The sequence below is a fragment of the Mytilus galloprovincialis genome, chromosome 1, assembly GCF_965363235.1.
Source record: "Mytilus galloprovincialis chromosome 1, xbMytGall1.hap1.1, whole genome shotgun sequence".
Taxonomy (NCBI): Eukaryota; Metazoa; Mollusca; class Bivalvia; order Mytilida; family Mytilidae; genus Mytilus; species Mytilus galloprovincialis.
The window spans coordinates 35,655,582-35,675,875 of record NC_134838.1 but is presented as its reverse complement, the minus strand read 5'-3'; the positions used below and the strand labels follow the sequence as shown (position 1 = coordinate 35,675,875).

Sequence of the window (20,294 nt, the reverse complement as noted above, 5' to 3'; positions counted from 1 at the left end):
ATTAATTTTAAAAACAATTTAAATTTGCTGATTATTTTCTCTTTCCAAATATATTAGTTTCATCCTTCACTGCGTAACATATGTGTTTACCTTGCCACTTCCGATCAACATGTCAACGAAAGATTCAAAGACAAAAAAGGGGAAAGATGGGGAGAAGAGAAGCGCTAAAAAGAGCGAAGACTGTCTATCTGAGCCGGAAAACAAGGCTGAATCCACCATAAATGGAACTGAATCAACACCTTTCGAAGAACAGCTCCAGGAACCTCCTCCTAAAGAGCCTACCCCTGAACCTGTTTATGATGAACCATCCTTGTCGGAACTGATTATTGAAAGGTTATTGATTGTAGTAAATTGAAGCTTCGCTGAAATAGTTCATTAACTACTTATGCAACAAAGTAATCCGTTTGTAATGTGAAAGTCATTAAAAATATGATTTACAATGTAATATTTTTGGTTACTAAGCAAATTATCTCCCCTTGGCTACAATTAAAAAGTTATCCTGTTTTAAAAAAACTGATAAAAATACACTGAAATGGTGTCTTTACTAAATCATTTCATTGTTGGTGAAGGTTTATCTATATTAAAACTTTTTCAGTTTTACATCAGATTGTTTTTAATTTGGAACGCGTTGAAAAATTAAAGTGGTTCATACAGTTTACATGTCAGTCATCTGGTAAAATAATGGTCATATCATGGAACATTACCATTATTAAAACTGAAATCTGAATTCAATTAACTTTTAATTTTATTGCCAACTTTTACAGGATCATGACATTGGTAAACAATAAACACTGCAAATGGAAAACATTACGAATATAAACAGATTAAAGTGAATTAAAAGAGCCTTGACTTTCTTTCTCTTTTTTTTTTTTTACATATGTTCCTATTTCTTAATAAACTATTCCTTAACAGTTGTTAAATGATTTGTTGTATTAAATTGGTCTTTAAGTATCTGCCATTACTATTTAACTTCAAGGGTTGTTTGTTTACATTCTTTTGTCACAGTTTCCCCCTTGTACGTGTGCTGTGTGGTGGACAGAGTTATACATTTTGTAAAACTGTATTCATAGTAAAGGTCCCTGCATACAGGAAAATATAGACAAATAAGTGTCTGGAAGGTCAATAAAGATATAAAGATTCATTTATGAAGATTGATACTGTAAAGGGTTTTCTTGTACATGCACAAGAAAATCCATGTTCTCTTCTTTTAGAGTACATAAAACATTTCAGTAACTATAAAATTTATTTAACTTTTAAATTTTAAATTTAATAAATGTAATTTTGCTTTCAGTTTTGATGGAGAGAAGGTTAAGGGAATGTACCATGGAGAAGCAGTAGCTTACTACACTGGTGGACATGTTTATAAGGTAAAAACAGAAATTAAACACCAATGTGATAATAAGCAACCTTATACAAATGTATATGATACATTATAGGTGGTAACACCTGTTTTACAGTTTACTTGGCAGATTTCAAACCCAGTTTTAGTAATATTTACAATTTGCTATTTACATTTCAATTTAATGGCCAATAAAGAACTGGAATCATAGAATCCACACTCATGAAAATATACAATTTGCTGATCAAGGAAAGTATAAAGAAGTTTGATATTTTTTAAAGAGAAAAGGAGATATCCTCTCCCATGTACCTGGTATTGCAAATACATGACTGATTTTGATTTTTCTACAAAGCAGGCAAAAGTTTATTGTGAGTTGAACAGATTTATTGTATTTCTAACTTTTATTTACAGGGTCAGTTTGTTGAGGGTTGTATGCATGGAAAAGGAACTTATACATGGAGTGATGGACTTGAATATGATGTGAGTAGAATTTCAGTTTGATTTATAAATTTTAATTTCATAACAAAAAAAAGCACAATGCACAAAAAGCAAACCCAAAGTGAGAATGAGTTTGTGAATTATGTATTTTTTAGTGTTGATGTGTACATGCAGATTAAAAGTAAAATGACCTATACACGTGAACGCTTGCATTGAAATTCAACACATACAAAATTGTCCTTTATTTATTTTTTCATCCTTGTTTTCATGTTTGTTCTATTGAAACAAAATTGAGAGTGGAAATAGGGTATGTGTCAAAGAGACAACCCGATCAAAGAGTAGAAAACAGAAGGCAGAAGTGTGTCCTACACTGGTATTATTATGTATACAGTAATAGAAATATTTTAATAGTTACATTTTAAATGAACAGATTGATTTTAACCCAATTTTAGAGATTTTTTTAGTAATTAGTAAGCTGCCTACCAAAACCAATAACAACAACAACAATTTTAAACATTTAAATCATTATGATTTCTTGGAAAATTTTCAGGTATATCTTTTTTAAATTTGATTTTATGATTAAACAAATCACAGTCAACAATATTCTTTTCATGTTTCTAGAATTAATGACATAATTTGTTACAGGGAGAATTCACACACAACCAAGTTACTGGGAAAGGTCTATATAGATGGAAAGATGGAAGGTATGAAGTCTTACAGATATTTTCTAAAACTGTCTTATTTATTGAATTTTGTTTGATGCAACTTTGTTGTGAAATTTAAGCTTTAGCCTTAGGAAATGAAGTGTAGAAAGTATATTGTAAAAGTTCAATTTGTCTTCAATCTACACATATTGCCCATTATAGAATGTTATTTTGTTTGAGACTTTTTACAGAAAATTATCATGTATTTTCTCCTCCTTCGGTAAATACACATCTAAATTCTTAACCATTGAATAGATTAATTCTAAAAATAACTGATAAGAATAATTGAGTGATAGAATTATATTTATAAAAATGACATGATTATATCCAAGTCATTAAAATGTGAACAAGTTTTCATAGAATCACCCAAAAATAGTTGAGGTTGTTTGAAAACAAAATTTTGTATAGTCTATAGTATCTTCATTTTTGTATTGTTTTTATGTTTTATTATTTCAGTACATATGAAGGAGATGTGTTAAATGGTAAAAGACATGGAACAGGAACATTCAGGGCTAAAAATAACAAGATGTCTTATACTGGTGAATGGTGTCTGGGTCAAAGGCATGGAAAGGTACATGAAGTGTGGTAGTATAACATCATTTGTTGTGTCTCATAATGAACTTAATTTTTTCAAACAACACAAATACAGTCAACTTGCCTAAAAAACCTACTGTATTGAGTGACCAACTGCTATATGTGACAGCTTTTAATCCCTCCAATAAATTTTTCTATATACCCACCTGTTAATTCGACAAAACAACATATTATTTGAAACATCAATCAGCACTGTTTTACATGACATGTCACTTTGAAGTATCAGCGACCTTTGAAAAAAGTATAAGAAAAATTATCTATCATGATGGCTGAAAAAATTACTTTAAAAGAGTTTGAGCAAGAGTAAACAGAAGTGTCATAAAATAAAATAAAATCATAAAAACAGCTTTAAACTAATATCACTTTATTTTCCAGTTATGTTTATAAAAGTAATATGTTTATGATATTAATTGCAGGGCAAAATGGATTATGATTCTGAAGGTAAATCTTTTTATGATGGTGATTGGGTGAACAACGTAAAACATGGCTGGGGAGCACGACAGTATGCTTCTGGGAATGCCTATCAAGGAATGTGGTTCAATAATTGTCGCCATGGAGAAGGTACCATGAAGTGGATAGATAAAGATCAGATTTACACAGGAAACTGGGAGAATGGTATCCAGGTATACAAATAGTTATAGAATTATCTCCCTTTTGCCATGTATGTATTTCAGTTTCAGATTAACTGCCATTTGATGGTTAAAATAAAGTCATTCATTATGTCAATTTTGTTCTGTTGATAAAAGACAGATGATGGAGCATAAAGAGAAAGAACCATGCATCTAAAAAAATTGAAAAAAATGAAATATGAAAAGTTGAAATGATTTAGATATACTATATTCTATAAGATAATCTTCTGAGATGTAAATCCTAATCAGTGATAACTACATATATACATTTGTAGAAATTTCCATTATTTATTTTTAGCATGGGATGGGACAACATATCTGGATGTTGAGAAGAAAACTAGGATCTCAATACCCACTACGTAACATGTATGATGGAGAATTTGTCAACGGTCTTAGGCATGGATTTGGTATCTTCTTCTATGCTAATGGAGCTAAGTTTGAAGGAGGCTGGAAAAACAACATGAAGCATGGAAAGGTATGATATGAAAGTTCTACTGAAGAACTACACATTAATGGAGCAAAATCTTGAATGAAAAATATATTTAAAGGCTTTTAAACAGTGAAAATAGAATAAGTCAAGGCACTCTTATTGACACAGAAGTATGCTGAATTTGTGACATAGGATACATATGATTAAATATATTTATACCATTTGATATTCAAAATTTGAAGAGAGGGATATATTTCAAAGTTTTTTGCATTAGTCATTTATTTGACTTGTATTTATTTTTCACAACCATCAATTAAATAAATTAACGGGTGAAATTCAATGTATATTATTTCTTTCAGGGAAAATTCACTTTCAAGAATGGTAGAATATATGAAGGGATGTTTGAGAGAGATCACATCGTAGAATATCCAGACTTTACTATGGATGGTACAACTACACCAGATATATCAATGATAAGAACAAGAACACCACTACCTAATGGTTAGTTTTATTGTTGCTGGTCGGTTTGATTTGAGTTTGGACATGACTTTCTTAAAAGGGGGAGATAATTCAGTAAACATTATTTAAATTTTACTAAAAATGAATATTTCATAGAATCAAAATGAAATACCTATTAAATGGAAAGTTTTATTGTAGTTTATCAGTTGAATTTGAGTTTTACATAAATCCATTTAAACATGAGCACTGTAGGAAATCTATTAATGGGAGATAATTCAGTAAATTTTATTTCAATTTTACTGAAAATAAATATTTCTTAGCTGAGTTTCAAGGCCAACAAAATACTTAAAATACATTAAAATCATATTTAAAACAAACAAGATCAATTTATCCTCTTAAGCTCTGTTGTCTCCTGTTTTTTAGCCATGCTTTAAGATTTTTAAATTTTTTTCCTATACTTTCAAACAGTTTTAAAAACAATTGTAATTAATGCTAGAATAATCTTGTACTATTGAAAATATGTACTAATAATATGACTATACTGCTAATCAGTTCAGTAGTATTAAGTTTCATAATAAAAATCTGTATGATACAGTTTATAACTATGGATTTAGGAATTGTAACCTTTATCCTAAATTTCAGACAGAGTTATTTCTCTTGTTATAGTTTTTGATCTATTATATCATAAACATATGTCTTTTAAAATAGCTTAAACTTGTATAGCCAGTCAAGATCGTTGAAAACTTTCATTTGACCAATATTTAATTTATGTTTTTAGATAATGTGTCAGTTCATAGTAATGAGAGTAGAAATACAGCTACTCCTAGTTTCCAGTTAGATATAGAACATTTATTGAGTGAGTTTACTGAAACAGATAGAGAGGAAGAAGGAAACCAGGTGAGAGAATACACCAGAACAAAATCCACCATTTACTGTATCATTGATTCTATTAAATTGGTAAAATATAATTTAGTATGAGTGTCAATGAAACAACTCCCATCCATGTCACAATTTATGAAAAGTAAATCATCATTGTTCAATGTTTGTCGTTCAACACTGAGCCTTGACTCACACTGAACAACACACTCTTAAGGACCACAAAATCACTAGTGTAAAACAATTCAAACGGGAAGACCAACAGTCTAGTTTATATAAAGATTGAGACAAGAAACAGTTACGAACTACATCAAAAAATGACAACCACTGAACAAAGATTGAGTGTATTTAATTAGATATCCAAGTCAAGTATTTGCAACTGCATCTTTGACAGTGTTATCCAAGTAGCTTATCTACAATAAACAGTAGTCTGTTATCATTTATGTACTCTAGCTTATACAATCAATTAAAACTTTATGTCATGATATTACCAAGTGTGTTGAATGTGTTGTTAAACAATAACAATCAATTAATCAAATAGTTGCTTCTGTTACCTGATAGGTGATAGTTTTAAAATGTGATGTGTTACATATTTCAGGTGTTATTTGTAATAATGAGACACATCACTCATCTGAGGAAGATTTACAATTATTACAGCTGTCTAGGCCATGATGACAACTCTGATAATACTTACATCATGAATAAGATGCAGTTCTGGAGACTATTGAAGGACTGTAAACTTCATCACTTAGAGAAGACACTAATGGATATGGATAGATGGCTAGGTACTTAATTAGATTTATTTCATCATTTCAACTGTATAATAACAAGAATTTTTGCACTTTTAAGAAGTCTAGACATTTGGACAAAAAAATTTAAGTGCAGACAACATAAAAGAAAAGTTTGTATACTTCTTCAATTTATTCTGTAGAAAATATAAACAAAACGCTATATATAATTTCATGCGTCAGAAACGGTTTTCTGGATTTACCATCATCAGGAATGCTCAAAGCCAAATATTTGAAAGCCAAGGATTTATACAACTGAAACAATTGGAGACCAAAAATAACCTAATGAAATAGCCAATTCCAACCAAGGCCAACTTTACCAGAGGGAGTTGAAACCCAAGTTTCTTTATAATTTCAAAATGTATATGTTGTTTGTATATAGCAGCATATGAGTAAAGAAACAAATAATCACTACAGCAAAAAATAAAATCATGAATTTCTTATATATTTTGTATTGACATGATTATTTTTTGTTTTTTACAGCAAACGACAAAGCTATTTACACAATACATAATCCTTATGAGAGAATACTTCAGAGACAGTTCTTCAATGATCTAATTGTGATAGCATTTCATTTGTACCAAGAAGAACATGAGTAAGTATACAATGTTTATGTAAAACATGATATAGGTTTTGATATGGTCAACTCAACATGGTTAAGACGTGCCTTGATCTTTCTTATGATTTTTTCCATTCATTCCTCGTTCAAGTGATAGTTTAATTAAATTTTCTATTTGATATATCTAGAAAGATAAAAAGGCAAACATAAAATACCGGTTCTGGTTAGTTTTGTTGAAGGCCTATGTTTATGAGGAGAAGATATGTGGGAGGTAGAGATTAAATCACTTGCTTAATGTTCTATCTAACATGGTTGAAGGTATATCAAATTCTTTAATCCATCAATCAAGCATTTTTTATTCAGATTGTTCCACTTTTCAAAGTTCTTTTCAATCTTATTGACCAGTGCATGCAAGATTTGTGTTCACATTTTCTATTCTCTAAACTGTTTCTTATGTTACCCAGTTTGGTATTAGGTAATTGTATTTGTATATTCAATCATGGCATTATTTGAGGTTATTATATAATGTTGAACCTGTCCTTGTCTTTCATTTGTAAAAAATTGTGTTTCAGACCTGTGTTTCAAAAATATTTTGCTGCTGAAATTGATCCTAATTATATTGATCATTGTTCACGACTGACAATCAATTTTAGTCGTAACATTTTTGTGAAACCCAGAAGAATACCTGGAGAAATTGAATAATTGTATTAAAATATTGAATCATGAATTTTTTTTACAGTAGATTGTTTTTCTTTAATTTCAGAGGAACAACTCCAATTTTAGCTTGGTGCATGTCCAAATTGATATCAGATATGATGCTTAGAAATGCTTGTAATGTTCAAGGTATGTACATACACGATTTGAAAAATAATTTTTTCAGTTTTCATGATATATTCAAAGATCTTCAATGATTATTTTCTGGAACCTCTCATGTAAGAAAGAATATACAGTCTTCATATATATCGGTCTTGTCATGACTGAATTAACTATAATTTACACCTAAGTTTAACTTTGCATTTGATTGACTGTTGTTTGATTCTTGTCAAACTTTATACATAAGATCACCATTGTAAACAATATTTTGTATTTAAGGCATACAATAAGGTATTGGTGATACATAATTACCTCCATCACTTTCCAATGTCAAGGTCATCTGAAAATTAGGGTTTCTTGGAAAAACTTTGTGAAGTTAGTACAGACTTATTCTGTTATGAATTATAACTTTGTTCCTTTTTAGGTCAGTTTTATTATGAGACCAGAAGAGCTACAAATGCCTTAGTACATATGGACCAAGCTTATGAAGTGTACCAGTCTATATCAGAACCAAGAAAGGTAAATATTAAGATAAATCTCAGTACAAGAACACTTAAGTGTAATTATATTTCATATGTTCTAGACACTGATGCTTCTATATTTCTCAGTAGGAACTCGCTACACATTTTGATATTTTAATTAAAATGGAAGGAAGAATCCACTTTTAGTTGTCAGATTTGACCTAGTGAATGATTACATTATAATTTCAATACTTTCAGAAAATATCTAATAAGTTTGCATATTTATAAATATTTGTTTTTTTTTTCCGAAAATTGCTCTTTTTTGCATGGGAAGTCTTTGCCTCTCATGTATCAAACTTATATAAATCAGTTGATTTCAGTAAAAAAAAAAAGAGATTGCATAAAGTAGAATTTACTACTATGGGGGTGTTTAACGACCTTGACTGGCTATGAAAAGCTCGCTTGGTTGGTAATAAAGTTTAATATTATCTCACCACCATGTGTGGAATTTAAAAGTATATAAAAAATTATCATATTAATGTAAAAATGTTATTGCAGTCTTTAAACACACTAATAAATCAAATTAACAGAATATTAATTTTATTATATAAAATTGATAAAACATGATGGCCTGGTGAATTTTAAAGCCACTGACTCGTATACAAAAAAAAATCAATTTAGAAAATTTTGAATAATGTGAATGTACAAATGCACCAACATTCATGGGATACCAACTTTTGTTGATTTCATGGGTTCAAGTACACCTGAATTGAGATGTTTAAGTTTAAATTATCTAAAGATTTTCAGACTTCTGAAAACTGCAAAAACAATATTCAAATATACAAATTTTCTTCAATTCACGAAATATAGGTATCCACTTAAAAAGAATCTATAGTATTTCAAACGCTAATGATTTTCGACTTTGATTCATATAGAAATTTGTATATTTTTGATAATCCTATGTATATAAATGCCATTGTATTTATTAACAATATTAATATCATTGTAGTATGCTCCTAAGGAACCAGTTTTAAAGATGAGACAGTTTTTGTACATGTTAAAGGTGAGATATTCAGATATATTCAACAAGAATTGAAGACACCTGACCAACTTTTACATACAATGTGTTATTTCATTCAAGAATATTTTTCTATTAGAGTTTGTATCTTGATATGATGTCATAGTCTAGATATAAAACAGTTCATCACTCTATTAAAGTTTTGAAATAAAATACTTTAAGTATCTAACTTTGACAGGTTCTGTTTAATAGAATCTACCTAATTAAATTTAATCTTTTTACTGTATCCATTGATGTATAATCATATTGAATTATTATGCAGTTAAATGCGCGGGACAAATAAATTGCTTATTACATAACAAAAATTGTGCAGTTACCAAATATTTTCTATATTTAATTGGTAATTAAGATGATACTAAACAGCCAACAGTAAATTATATCAGTTTTTACTTGTTTACACTTTTCAGAAATTTAACTTGATAAACAATGATTTGACAGCTATTATACCAATATTTACTTGTTTACAATTTTCAGGAATTTAAGTTGATAAACAATGATTTGACACCTAAAGCCATTATACAAGTATTAACATCAGATGATCCAAATGTTAGTGATGAAGAAGGCTGCTGTAATCTAGAGCTTGAGGTTTGTTTTCACATTTATGATTTAGGGTCTGTGGTTTAAATCCAAATTACTTTAAACACAGCAAGGTTACTTTTGAAATGATAAGCACAAAACTATGTATGTAGTTTTTAACATATTTTGCTGTAAGAAGAAATGACCAAAAAAATCATCAAGAACAAATGCTTAATCAAACAATAATATTTCCCTACACCTTTTAAAGAAATTATCCATTAGAATTATGAAGTGTTGATACATTGTAAAGAAACATATATGAAAATGAATGGGGATGGGCTATAGAAATTAATGAAATGAGAGGTTAGACTAAACTTTTGAAGCATTCTTTAGATCTGTAGCTTTTTAAATAAAATCCTGAATAAAAGTAAATAGGCTTTATGCTCTACTGCATTGTTCATTGCTTACCAATAGACTACTCTTAAATATAACAAATTTATATTAAGTGGACATATTAAATTTGTAAAGCAGTGTGATAATTACAATTCTTAATTTTTTTGAACTGATGACATTATTATTAACTCTTTCTGAAACTACAAACTTTTTTTTTTTTCAGATGACCTTTTTAGAGTTTTTTGAAGCTTTGATTGGTTGTGCTGTAGTATTTAGTACTGAAGCTGTTGTAAAGGATCCCACAACGCCTAGACCAAGTACAGCCATAACCCCAGACCAGAGTATGTACTCTATACCTCAGTCTCCATCAAGAATGACCAGTCAGGTTGGTTTAGATGGGGGTGAGTCACAGGCTCCAGGAACACCCCACCAGGGGACAGGATCCCCAGAATCAGTCTCACCAACCAGAGCTGTATCCTCTGTCGATGGAACAACAAAAACACTTGATCCTAAACCAGATGGGGTAAGCCATATTAAGCTATATATTTGTGGTTAGTTTCTAATTCATTTTTAGCTTGCCTGTCTCAAAAGTCCAAATCAGCTTTTGCCAGCACTTGGTGTCTGTCATTATAAACTATTGCAACGGTCTCCTACTCTGAAAATACTGGATTAATTTAAACTAACTGTATAATCCTTTAATAGGAAATCTAGTAAAAAGATTGCGGGTTTTTTTCTAGTCAGTCAAAAAAATGGCTGCAATGGCTAAAAATAAAACATAGGGTTAGAATGCATATGATAACCATATAATAGGGGGAAATTATCAGAATGTCAAGATCTTCTTCCATAGAGTTTCACTTAAATTCTCAAGACTTTTGGAGTTATTTCCCTTTTCATGTTTTATCTGTTATCTCAGGCAGGTAGAAAATATTTGGCTATTTCATACAAGGCAAAAATGATAAGTGAAACTATATGTACAAAAACTGCAATATATTTAAGAAACTACTTATGTTTCGTTATAAGTTTGACATCATTGTGGTCTTGTCTTTACTTTTTTATTGATAGTGTTGTAGGATTATAGAATTTCTCTTTTAATATTTTAAGATAAACTTTTAAATGAAGAAAAAAGTTATACTTGTAGATCCCACCATCTTCTCTGGAAATATAAGTTTAATTGTAATTACTAAGGTATGCCATATGTTTGATTCTTGTGAAAATTACATACTTTATGATGTCAGATGTTATATTAAATGATTGTATCTTTAGTGACATTTCATTAAGATAAAGTAATAAAAATATAATGAAAGGGTATACATAATGATATTCTGGTAATAGGATTGAAAAGTATATTTTAGTATATCATTATAGATAGCAACAGCAGTATGTTGGTATAGTGATATTGTTAGCTTTTTTCAAAATTACCTCTTCCCTTTTTTATTGGGAAAATATGCGTCATTTTCATCAAATTGGGAAATTTATAATGACCATGAATTTGACTGGAACTTCAATTTGCAGACCCCCTTTCAAGAGGTAAACCCTTATTTGAAATAAGACACCTAATTGTCAGTGATGATACATAAATAGACCCTCAAATCTGCACATATAGTCATTTTAGGCATGAAAAATGTTTATATGAGTGTTTTCCAGTTTGTATTCATGCACAATTACTACTGAGACTGCACTGTTTGGGAAAAAAGTTGACTTTTTGGGAATAATTTTAAGCCATTTTTTTTCAAATTGGGATTCTTCTCCAGGGGGGAAAGCCTTTATTCTCCGGTAATTTAAGGCAAACAATATCACTGGGGTACCCCTTGACATTATGTATATATATGTTCTAATGTAATTAATTTACTTTTATGTACAAATGTTTGTGTTTGCAGATTGATATTGGGAAAATAAAAAGAATTGTTTAATATTAATCTTCTCAGAAAAAAAATTATTTGCGACTGAGAAAAACATATACATCTGCCAACAAAACAAGTTGTTTACAAATAGTAATTTGATTCAAATATTGATAACAATTTCATAAAATCATAAATCATCCTAAATAAATTATTTTCTTTGCTTGCTTTGTGAAATGTGTTTTATTTTTAGGTACAACAGTCGTTGTCTAATGTCACAGGTGTGTCAGAAAATGGAGGAGGGGCTACCAGTAGACAGTCAGTCAAAGGTTAGATTATTTAAACATTAATAAGTTTTAATTTCAATTCCTTAAATTATGTGGGAGGGAGGCATAGTTTTTTACGCATTTATTTTTTCCTGCATACTTTAGCTAATTTTTCTTTTTTGTGCTACTTACACTTATTGCAGTTTTAAAAAATAGTTTTGACATTGTTAATTTTGAATTATCTGGCATAAGGCAAAACTTCAAGCAAATGAATAAAGTAGTTTGTCTGCAAGCATATAAATGTACCAGTTAGTCTGCATGTCAAAAAATAGACATAACCTATTCTGAAACTACTAGAAAGACAGTTGTTTGGAGATGAGGTGTATTATCTTGGGGTAAATGTGTTTTTTCATACAGGTGAACCTTCAATGGACCCACAGAAGAATGGTTCATTTATGAGTACCAACAACACAGAGGATGGATTAGTTCTGATGCAGAGCAGCGTCTCTATGGGTGCTCATACTATTGGAGGTCAGACTGAGGCAGATGAAGAAGGCGATTTAAAAACAGGTATTTGATTGATTTTTGGCAAAAAGTATGTCTTTTATACAGCATAATATACTATTTATAGTTGTCAGTTTCTTGAGAAATCAAAAATTTGTAGGATATAAGTCTTTAAACTTATTATACTTAATTTTGCCTAAAGAGAGTTAACAGTGTTTTTCTTTATAATTGATTTTAGGAATATACGGTAGATTTTGTTTATTTTTTGTGGGCACCAATTTTCGTTGATTGAGTAATACTGACACCTTTGTGAATATTTTATTTCGTAGTTTTTCCAAAATGCACATTCAACCCTTATAGAAAATTTGCAATTTATTGAACATTTAAATTTGTGGTTCACCTTTACCCATAAAATCCATGAAAATTGTTATCCAATGAATACTAATGATTCCACAGAAGGTCACTGAACTTTTTTCCCAAGAATTATTTCTAAGTTCAATATTTTTGGATTGTTTTTTCAGGAATAGTTGACATTATAGAACCACCAGAAGAAGAAGAGGATGAATTAGATGAGGCTACAAGACAATTCAATTTTTGGACACATCAGATACACATTTTTTTTGTCAGAAAATTCTTCCCTGCTGCTGAAAAGTTTAACCTTCTGAAACAGATGTCAGAAACTAGGAGAATAAATGAGGCAAGGGACAGGATTAAAGCTGAACAGTTAGAGGCTGAAGCTTAACTTCTCATCAAATGTCTGCTTTGTCTGTGATAATACTTTTTTTTTATTTTGAAAACTGAATGTACATGAGAGTGAACTGACAATTTTCCAAGAAAATTGATATATTGATAAATATGGTATAAAACAAATAGAATGTATTAATTATTTTTCATTTTATTGCCCTCTCCATCCATGTTGTATTGTTCTGAGTCTAGGTCAGTGGATTCAAGATTCAAGATTCAAAGTTTTATTTAGAGTCGATATTCAATAAACTACATAAACACAAGCTCTAGTGAGCTTTTCAAATCGACTTAATAACAAAATAGAATACACACACATAATACAATACACATATACAAAAGTCATGAAAACAACACAATATTAAACATATAATGCATAGTAAGATACCATAACTGACATATATAAGTTAAAAGCATATAGTACACTTAAAACATAGCACAAGTTAATAATAAGATTGCACTAATCATATAGTCACACAAAACATAAAAGTAAAATAAAACAGGCATGCACTGGCATGAGCTGTTACTTGGATCCCATGTTTGTACCAATTTTTATACGCCCGTTAAAATTTTGACGGGACGTATTATGGTATACAAATGTCCTGTGTCCGTCTGTCCGGTGTAAACATGTCGCACTGTATCTTGAGAACGACTTATCCAAATTTCATGAAACTTATTATAGTTGTTTCTTATGATGGTCAAATGATCTGTATACTTTTTGGTGAAAATAGGATGAAAACTTTTTGAGTTACGTCACTTTGTAACTAAAACAGGGGTGTGTTTTTTTCACATGTCGCACTGTATCTCAAAAACGATTTTTGATTATTGCTTAAAACTTTACACACTACTTAGTTTTATTAATCTTAAGATCTGTATACTTTTTGGTGATGATTCAAAATTTCATTTTTGAGTTATTGAGTATTTTGTAAAAAAGGGGGAGAGTTTTTTTTGCATGTCGCGCCGTATCTCAAAAACGATTTATGATTATTGCTTAAAACTTTACACAATTCTTAGTTATATTAATCTGAAGATCTGTATACTTTTTGGTGATAATTCAAAATTTTATTTTTGAGTATTTTGTAAAAAAGGGGAGGGTTTTTTTTACATGTCACACCGTATCTCAAAAACAATTTATAATTATTGCTTAAAACCTTACACACTTCTTTGTTATATTAATCTAAAGATCTGTATATGTTTTGGTTTTGATTAAAAAATTTATTTTAGTGATATTTAGTTTTTTGTAAAAAAAAAAAGAGGAGGGGGGGGGGGGTGGTCGTTTCACATGTCGTTCCGTATCTCAAAAACAATATATGGTTATTGCTTTAAACTTTCTCAGAAACTATTTATGATTATTGCATAAAACTGCCACACCAGGCGTTGGGCGTATCATGCGCTCTTGGCGCAGCTGTTTATTTAAATTATCTGAAAAACCGTTGTAACTTTCTTAAAAATTTATATTTATCCCAAGTCAGAATCTATGTTGATGTTGTATCCTGTTGTATCTTATTTTTTGTCAAGCCTTCGACTTTTGTCGAAAAAGCGAGACTAAGCGATCCTTCATTCCATCAACGGGGCCGTAGTCGTCCACAAATATTCACTCTGTGGTTAAAGTTTTTCTTAAACTATACTAGATTACTTCCAAACGTGGACAGAAGCTTGTTTATGATCATAACATAGTATCCAGAAGTAAATTTTGTAAAAATAAAATTCCATATTTTCCCGTATTTTACTTATAAATGGACTTAGTTTTTTCTGCGGGGAAACATTACATTCACTCTGTGGTTAAAGTTTTTAAAATTTTAATAACTTTCTTAAACTATCCTAGGTTTGTAACAAACATGACAGAAGTTTGTTTATGATCAAAAGATAATATACAGAATTAAATTTTGTAAAAAAATAAATCCGTTTTTTCCGTATTTTACTTTTAAATAGACATAGATTTTCTGCCAGGAAACAACACATTTACTCTGTGGTTAAATTTTTAAAAAAATTAATAACTTTCTTATACTACTTTTAATTTGTACCAAACTTAGACAGAAGCTTGTTTATGATCAAAAGGTAGTATTTAGAAGGAAATTTTGTTAATATTTTGAACCTGTGAATCTGTATTTTACTCATAAATGGACTTAGTTTTTCTTCCAGTTAACATTACATACAGTCTGCAGTTTTTAAACATTTATTAGATTCATAAACTATCCTGGATTTTTACCAAACTTGGACAGAAGCTTCTTACAATCAAAAGATAGTATCAAGAGAAATATTTTTATTGATTTTTTTCCTCATTTTTGTTGAGCCTGTGATTTTCAGCAAAAGTAGACGAGACACTGGGTTCTGCGGAACCCTTACAAATTTTTTTAGTTGCTCACCTCACAATTATTTAATGCTTGGAATGAATGACATAAGCACCACAATGTGGCAGTTTTGGGATTCAGTTTTTCGACGAATTTGTCATGTGACTATTCATCACATGACCAAAATTTAGGCATCATCACTTCCAACACATGTTGAGCAAACAGGTGAAAAACTTTGATTTTATACTGCACAAAATATTTGGGAAATTAAAATCTAATAACATGGTCACCCTCCCTCAATCGTACGGGAATCAAGTTAACTTACTTACAGAAAATAAATTATTTCTATACTACCCTACAGAATGACGATTATGACAGTATTGGAAACTTTTGATAGAGCAGGGATACAGGTAAGCCTTCTATCTTGTAACTAACGTCATAAAGGTGTGCGAAATTGACGATCTTTTCCATTGAGAGACAAAAGTCATGATTCTAGAAATGACATATTCTAGTCAAGTTTGATGCTTCTTTACAAAAATGAATTGATATACACATGTAGTTGTTGAGAAATCACCAATGAAATAGCAACTGATTGACACAATGACAAAAAGAAAACTGGAAGGAAACCAAGTCTTTGACAAAAGACAGATGTGGATACACTATGTCAAGAACCTATTCATCTCAAGTATCAACAAAATGTAAAAAAATAAACAAAAATAAATTTTTGCCATCAACACAAAATCATCAAAATAGCATTGACAAGTTATCTCAACTCTATACATCCTGTATTCATATACTTATCATGAGCAATACTTGAAAAGTAAGATTTTTTATTCCAGCTTAGACTTACATAATATTAAACATTGCCATAATATTCAAGGTTTGTAGCCACAATGTACTGTACTAAGTCAAGAATATGGCAGTTGTTATCTAATAGTTCATTTCTATGTATGTTGCATTGTGGTTTGTTTTTTTGTTGTACTTCAGTGTTCTGTTGTTTCATTGTTTTCCTCTTAAAGTTGTTGTTTTTCCCTCGGTTTTAGTTTGTAACCCAGGATTGTTTTCTCTCAATCAATTTATGACTTTTGAACAGTGACACAGTCAGGATTCTACTTCGTCAAAATTATCTCCCCATTACGTCCGTTCATTTTCATAATCGTAGAACTGGAAGCCATTGTACGGATGACGCGCTGCCAATTTTGCTCTTGAAAACCGATAAATTTATCCACATAGCACCATTACAATCCTAATATGTCAGTTGTAATTTAAAAGACAAATGTATCTACTAGCTAATGAGCATCAGTTAATGATCTTGTCTGCATTGATTCAACTTTAAACTATTGTCTGATCGGTTGTCAGGTGGAATTTTCGAAAATTCTTAAACATTTAAAAAAGAAATCTGATTAAATATTTCTTGAAGGGCAGACTAAAGATTTTCAGTGTTCGAAGATTATAAACCCTAGTTATCATACACGAAGAATTATATTTTTTCGAAGATATGCATTTTCATCATCCAACTTAAGACTGTCGTCAAGTAAAAAAGTAGCTATTCAAACACACCTACTCCGTTTTTGTGATTCATTAGATAGGTATTTTACTTGACCTATATATTTCATCTTTTCGTACTGTGACTTTTTTATATTATAAATTCAACCTGTAGCTTTGATATATAAAAATGATAGAATCTGAAGGGAGATGATATATCAAATACTCTTGCTTTGTACGTTTTAAAGACAAAATATACGCATCAACCATGCCCTTACATAAAAAGGTGCACCCGATTTTCTCTTTTCGATACAGTTGTTACCCATTTTTGGGATTTTTTCTTGAGTCACATAATGGAAGGGCAGACACGAAAATTACTGAACTAATAGATTGATGTGTTCTCCGTCCGTTGTAAAAAAATTTTAAATCGGAGGTTATGCATTTTCTACATCCAACTTGATAGACACCCATGTCGTTGACTTGATATCTAATTGTTCTGCATTACTATGTAATAGATAAATTGAAAACTTATGCAAATGGTGTTTTTAAAATAAAATACTTAGTAAGTCAGAAGAAAATTTTCGTTATTTTTGTTTCTATTAACTTTTATAATTTTTGTTACTATAGTAATAGTTATCAAAGGTACCAGGATTATAATTTAGTACGCCAGACGCGCGTTTCGTCTACATAAGATTCATCAGTGACGCTCATATCAAAATATTTATAAAACCAAATAAGTACAAAGTTGAAGAGCATTGAGGATCCAAAATTCCAAAAAGTTGTGCCAAATACGACTAAGGTAATCTTTGCCTGGGATAAGAAAATCCTTAGTTTTTCGAAAAATTCAAAGTTTTGTAAACAGGAAATTTATAAAAATGACCACAATATTGATATTCATGTCAACACCGAAGTGTTGACTACGTGGCTGGTGATAACCTCGGGGACGAAACGTCCACCAGCAGTGGCATCGAACTTGTGGTGTAAAAAGTTATCAAAGGTACCAGGATCATAATTTAGTACGCCAGACGTGCGTTTCGTCTACATCAGATTCATCAGTGACGCTCATATCAAAATATTTATAAAACCAAATAAGTACAAAGTATAAGTACTGTAAACATTACAGTAAGCATTTATCGCCTTATCTAACAAAGAGCTTCGATTCTTTTGTTCTATTTCAACTGGGTTTCCGACTGGATATACTACTGTTGCCTTTATTTACTCATTGAAAATCTTACTCAGTATGATGGTCTAGTTAAAAAAAATTCAAATGATATAAACATGGTTTTGTCCATATAATATTTGCAGTAGGACATTCATTAATTATAAAAGCATTTTTTTCAGTTGAATGAACACAAGCTCTATCTTGTATATTTTATTTAACATCTAATAAGTGACCAGCACTTTATTTATATTTACAAATATTTTACATAAAGTAACAAAACAAGATATGGCAAAAATAAAACTAGAATGTGTAAAATATACAATAACATATTTAAACAATAATTAAATACTAAATACACAATACATATGATTATTAAATACTAAGCAATTAATATTTTTTATGATGACAAACATGATCCAAAGCATGACATCTGTTATAATTGCAAATGTCAGTAGTGTATCTCTTAATTTCTGAGGTATTTTCTGTAATAGAACACGCAGATATCGCTTTAGACTAACACTATATCTTCAAAGTTGCATACAAGCTAGAATAGATGTACATTAAAATGATCAAATCAGATTTCCTAATTAGAGTTATTGTATTTTAACCAATGAAATCGGAACTTCTGAAAAATATGAAATCATTTCCCATATTTCATGACTTAAATAAATAATCGAGCTAGAGATAAAGGATACTACAGATATAGTTAAGTCGGCCTCATATCTTGACTTACATCTAAAAAATTGACAATGAGGGTCGGTTGAAAACAAAATTTTACGGCAAAAGAGATGATTTCAGCTTTCCAATTGTGAACTTTCCATTTCTAAGTAGCAGCACCTGCATACGGGGTATAGATATTCCCGTGCTTGCATTTCCTATCATGATTTTCTTGATAGAGGGTTGCTGCTCACAAGGAAGCTATTAAACCAAGAGTTCTAAATGGTGAAGAAATCATCCCTTCGTAAATTTTACGGACGCCATCACGAGTTGGTTGACCGTTATGGAATAACCGTTTCACCAATGATATCGGATATGTTCCTTACGTCGTAACTACAATCCCCTTCCCGTTCATGAATGTGACGTACCGAATTAGACTATTTACCGGATTTGTTATCACATAAGTAACACGACGGGTGCCTCATGTGGAGCAGGATCTGCTTACCCTTCCGGAGCACCCCTAGTTTTTTCGTGGAGTTAGTGTTGTTTATTTTTTAGGTTTCTAGGTTGTGTCATGTGTACTATTGTTGTCTGTTTGTCTTTTTCATTTTTGGCCATGGCGTTGTTAGTTTAATTTAGATTAATAAGTTTAACTGTCCCTTTAGTATCTTTCGTCCCTCTTTTATTATAAATAGCTTGTTGATAGCAATCAGTGGCTGAGTGGTCAAAGTAGTTAAACTACTGTATAACTAGCCTGTCAACACTGAGGTTGTGAGTTGAATCGCGCTTGACTACACTTTAATTACAGAAGGTTGGTGGTTTACTCCAGCTTCCAACATCAATCAAAACTGACTGCTACGAAATAACCTAAGAGTGTTGAAAGTGGTGTTCCACACAAATCAATAATATTGAGCACACAGAGAAGATCTTAACAAAATTGTAAAAATTGTGTCTGATCATTTTTTCTCAACAATACAATACTAATAGCCAGGGAGTTGAGGGGTTTGTAGACCCCCTTTAATGGCAAAAAAGACAATTAACGTTGAGATCCTATTCAAAGTTTGATTATCAAAGTTAGACTTCATGAATCTTGAGCCCAAATAACCCCTCAGAGACCTGGCTAAGGATCTGAATGCAATATATTTTACTAAAAAATAAAAATGTAAAGGAAAAATAAGTGATACTTTAGCAGAACACAATAGGGAGATTGTTAAATTTCTAGAAAGGATAATGATGGAACTGTTATACAATGAGGTAAACATAATGTTAGTCT

At 30.4% G+C, this 20,294-nt stretch overlaps 1 protein-coding gene across 1 annotated transcript; it reads left to right on the top strand.

Moving 5' to 3' along the window:
* Nucleotides 1–72: 72 nt before the first annotated feature.
* On the top strand, nt 73–13,564 carry LOC143072892 (radial spoke head 10 homolog B-like). The gene is made up of 19 exons (XM_076248038.1): nt 73–333; nt 1,292–1,367; nt 1,751–1,819; nt 2,423–2,481; nt 2,938–3,052; nt 3,492–3,698; nt 4,003–4,179; nt 4,494–4,635; nt 5,372–5,490; nt 6,068–6,254; nt 6,741–6,852; nt 7,580–7,659; nt 8,054–8,148; nt 9,100–9,153; nt 9,643–9,753; nt 10,301–10,600; nt 12,169–12,244; nt 12,599–12,751; nt 13,207–13,564. The coding sequence occupies exons 1-19, from the start codon at nt 110–112 to the stop codon at nt 13,425–13,427; spliced, it is 2,577 nt and encodes an 858-aa protein (XP_076104153.1). The 5' UTR covers nt 73–109; the 3' UTR covers nt 13,428–13,564.
* Nucleotides 13,565–20,294: the final 6,730 nt, after the last annotated feature.

Coding starts and splice junctions, on each gene's coding strand:
- LOC143072892 (XM_076248038.1), top strand. CDS start 110: ATGTCAACGAAAGATTCAAAGACAAAAAAGGGGAAAGATGGGGAGAAG. Junction 6,853..7,579: donor TTGTACCAAGAAGAACATGA/GTAAGTATACAA, acceptor CTTTAATTTCAG/AGGAACAACTCCAATTTTAG. Junction 9,754..10,300: donor GCTGTAATCTAGAGCTTGAG/GTTTGTTTTCAC, acceptor TTTTTTTTTCAG/ATGACCTTTTTAGAGTTTTT.